A 3,691-nucleotide genomic window follows, 5' to 3' on the forward strand; every position below is an offset into this window, starting at 1 on the left:
TCTGATTTGAGAGTATTTCAGAATAATAAATAATTTCATATGTTAATTTGGACACGTGTTGTCTTAAATTTTATATCTTTTTTGTTTGTTTTTTCATTGTTTAATAAACCTTTAGTTTTAGAAGTTTTTGTCTGTTCTTGTAGCATATTTTTTAGTCTTGCTTATGAATGTAATTTTAGTTTTACAAGTGATTTTAGGAATGATTTTATTGCCCTCCTCTCTAGTTTGGTGAATGCTCGATTCTTTTGTTGATTTTTGCTCGTCGATTTGAACCAACCAGGGCTAATTTCATTATCGTATTAAGTGCTTACAATCACTCCAAATATATCGTGCTTGAGTTGTGACAAAACCAATTGTCAACGTGTCATAATATTCTATTAATGCTGAGACTAAAGCCTTTATTGTATTGATAGAGTTTGACATTCATCATCTACGACGAGTGTTTGCTATTTTTTTTCCGTCTGAATTTTATGATTCCATTCATTGAATGAATTAATGAATTTACCTTTCAAAAAAATTATAAATCTTTCCCTTAATTAATATTTTAACTTTTTAAGTGTCATTATAATGACAAGTGGTTCTAACCCGAGACTAATATTGTTTGAATTAAGAGTGATATTTAAATAAAACATTTTTAATAATAATGACATCAAATTCGATCTTGATTCGATGCTTAGTTCAAATATAATAAATTTATATACAGACTGCAATTCCTATATAATATATTTAGTTACGTATATATATAAATTTCACGATAAATATAAGATTTGATTTTACTCTTATATTTATAAATTTATGTTTTCAAATTTTACTTCCATGAATTTATTTATATTTCTTCAATGATTAAAGGAATCTTTAATTTGAAGATTATAAATATAAAGGATTAATTTAGTTTCAATGGACATCTATAGATACGTCACAAATCATATATGACTATTTTCCTTTGAACAAACTAAAAGTGTATAAACTATCTTTCAATATATATAACTATAGGCTATCATTTTCAATGTAAATTGTGTCTCATTACTTCTAATTTTAGTTGACTTTCGTATTCTTTTAAGCAACGAAATAGTAAACCAAGATGGCTAATTAGGTTTTAATAGTGTTGGACAAAGGTTTGAGGCTGAATTTTAAAGATTTAGAGTTGAGTATTATCGTGTATAATTATAATGTGAGTTTATTTTATTTTATGTGTATGTTTTTTGTGTGGGTTTTATCTGATTTTTAAAAAAATTAATCTAGTTTTTATATAATTTTTCATCCGTTGTGCATTGTATTAGTTTGAATTCTATATTATAATTAGTCGAATATATATTTATATTTGTAATCGTACTATTTTTTTACTAGAAAATTTTAATAAAGAAAACACTAAGTTAAGGCTTAATAATTTGGTCTTTTAGAGGTCTCCTTTGCATTAATTAAGAGTTAGATTGTATTTTATTCTCTTAATAAAAATAGACAAATTAATCATTATACATTAAAAAAAAAGTAAATTGGTCTTTTTGTTAAAAAATTATCTATTTCTATTGTTAAAAACTGGTCCATGTATGTCAGAATGAGATATATGTGGCACTCCACGTGTAACTTTCAAGCTACTCTATCAGTCGTGCCAATATTTAACAATAGAAATAGATAAAAATTTTTAACATAAAATATCAATTTACTCTTCGATTTAATATATAAAAATTAATTTATTTATTTTTTAAGTAAAAAGAAATAAAATGCATCTATCAACACCGTAATATGTGAAAACCGTCGTATGGAAACTTCTTTTCATATAAAAGAAGGCTTGCCATTTTGACTTTTGTTTTCACACATCCTTAACTCTTTATATATGTAACCATAATTTTTTGTTAGGTGTTACTTTAAAGCAGCTCTTGTTTTCTTCAAAAACCCAAAGTATATAACATAGAGATGGGAAGAGCTCCTTGTTGCGACAAATCTAATGTGAAGAAAGGTCCCTGGTCACCTGAAGAGGATGCAATGCTCAAAGACTTCATACACAAACATGGAACTGGTGGCAACTGGATTTCTCTCCCACAAAAAGCTGGTATGCATATGTATGTATGTATGTATGTATGTATGTTTTTTAATGTGTTTGGGTTTTATGTTATAGGTCTAAGGAGATGTGGGAAAAGTTGCAGATTAAGATGGCTGAACTATCTAAGGCCTAATATTAAACATGGAAAATTCTCTGATGATGAAGATAGGATAATCTGCAATCTGTTTGCAAGCATTGGTAGCAGGTATATATATGTTTATACACATATTAATCATATTTCTTGATGTGGGTCTTTTTTTGCTTTTTGCTTTTAGTATCTTGTTTGTTTCCTGAGAAAATTAACTAAGAAAGGAAAAGACAAACTTTTTTCTATGTTAAATTTCAAGAATTTTCTTTTTACAGGTGGTCAATTATAGCAGCTAACTTACCAGGTAGAACTGATAATGATATCAAGAACTATTGGAACACAAAGTTGAAGAAGAAACTTTTTGGCATGGTTCCTCATAGCTATTCCTCGTCAAGTTTTTCAAACATTACCACTGCTGGATCAGTTCTCCAATCACAGCAACAACGGGGGTTTTCCGCCAACCGGCTTGGCCGGAACAAAGACTCGGAGTTTGGATACGGTGGTGGCAGTGGTGAAAATCATGGTGATCAACAAATTGGCAACTTGGAGAGTTGTTTCTACAATGAAGGTGATAAAAATTACCACCACAACCTCATGGACTCATCTGGGGATGTTGCTAATGGATTTTCGAGTTCGGTCGGTTCAATCGGTTCAACTTTCGATTCAAACTTTTTGTATGGTGAAACAACATCATTAGATTATGGGATAGAGGGAATTAACCAGCAAATTAGTAGTACTTCTTCAAGTTGTGAAGGCTTTGGTTTTTATCAACACAATGCAAATGATTATCCATGTTAATTTGACAATTCGGGTTTGTGAATGTCATAATATCGTATTTCATAAATTATTAAAGGGTAAAAGTATAATTTCATTATTATATTGACATGTAATTTCATAAAAAATTAAGGAGTTAAATAATAAATTTATTATCTTTTTGGGGCCAAGACTACTGCCATGTTCAATTCAACCGATCAATCTAATTAAGTTGCGATAATTTTATTAAAACGTTTTCTTTAATTTAAATGAAATTCCGTTGGTTAACTTTGAATAAAGTCAAGCATAAGGTGAGGGGTTTTTGGATCTTTGTGGAATTATTCCACAAAGTCTGTCAATTTTATATATTTTTAGTACAATAAGCTAATAAAAATCTATGAAATGTGGGCACAATAAGCCAAAATCAATACATTAAAATAAGTTATCATTAAATAGTGGCCAATGTTGATTGTTGTAATGACTCAAGTGTAAAACATATTAATTTCATAAATATTTGTTTAGTTTATTGATAAATTATAGAATTTTTGGTTTTATGAATTTAATTTTTTGATAATTTTAAATATTAAAATAAAATTAATTAGAAATTTGTTTCGTACAATATTTTTAGTGACAAAGATTATGAGTGATTTAAATAAAAAAAGATTGTTACGGAAAAGAGTATCTTTTCTTTGCGATGATGGAGAGAGTTTATAGAGGGGGCTTGCTATGTGGAATGAGTATTTTACTATAGGGGCGGTGTCGGGGTAGGAGTCCTGGCCCCTCTAAACGGAAAATTGTAAGTTTGACTC

The 3,691-nt window shown here is 28.6% G+C and overlaps 1 protein-coding gene across 2 annotated transcripts; it reads left to right on the forward strand.

Moving 5' to 3' along the window:
- The first annotated feature begins 1,812 nt into the window (after positions 1-1,812).
- Positions 1,813-3,073, forward strand: LOC108466652 (transcription factor MYB36). 2 transcript variants are annotated; one of them, XM_017767034.2, is made up of 3 exons: positions 1,813-2,050; positions 2,117-2,246; positions 2,405-3,073. In XM_017767034.2, the coding sequence occupies exons 1-3, from the start codon at positions 1,915-1,917 to the stop codon at positions 2,925-2,927; spliced, it is 789 nt and encodes a 262-aa protein (XP_017622523.1). In that variant the 5' UTR covers positions 1,813-1,914; the 3' UTR covers positions 2,928-3,073. The 2 variants fall into 2 exon arrangements, with proteins under 2 accessions (XP_017622523.1, XP_052877718.1); XM_053021758.1 differs by having other exon boundaries at positions 1,813-2,246.
- The last annotated feature ends 618 nt before the right edge of the window (positions 3,074-3,691 follow it).

This window comes from Gossypium arboreum, chromosome 2, assembly GCF_025698485.1.
Source record: "Gossypium arboreum isolate Shixiya-1 chromosome 2, ASM2569848v2, whole genome shotgun sequence".
Classification (NCBI taxonomy): domain Eukaryota; kingdom Viridiplantae; phylum Streptophyta; class Magnoliopsida; order Malvales; family Malvaceae; genus Gossypium; species Gossypium arboreum.

Excerpts from the sequence above, each read along its gene's own strand:
- LOC108466652 (XM_053021758.1), top strand. The coding sequence starts at position 1,915 with ATGGGAAGAGCTCCTTGTTGCGACAAATCTAATGTGAAGAAAGGTCCC. Across the intron at positions 2,247-2,404 it reads TTTGCAAGCATTGGTAGCAG|GTGGTCAATTATAGCAGCTA; the intron begins GTATATATATGT and ends TTCTTTTTACAG.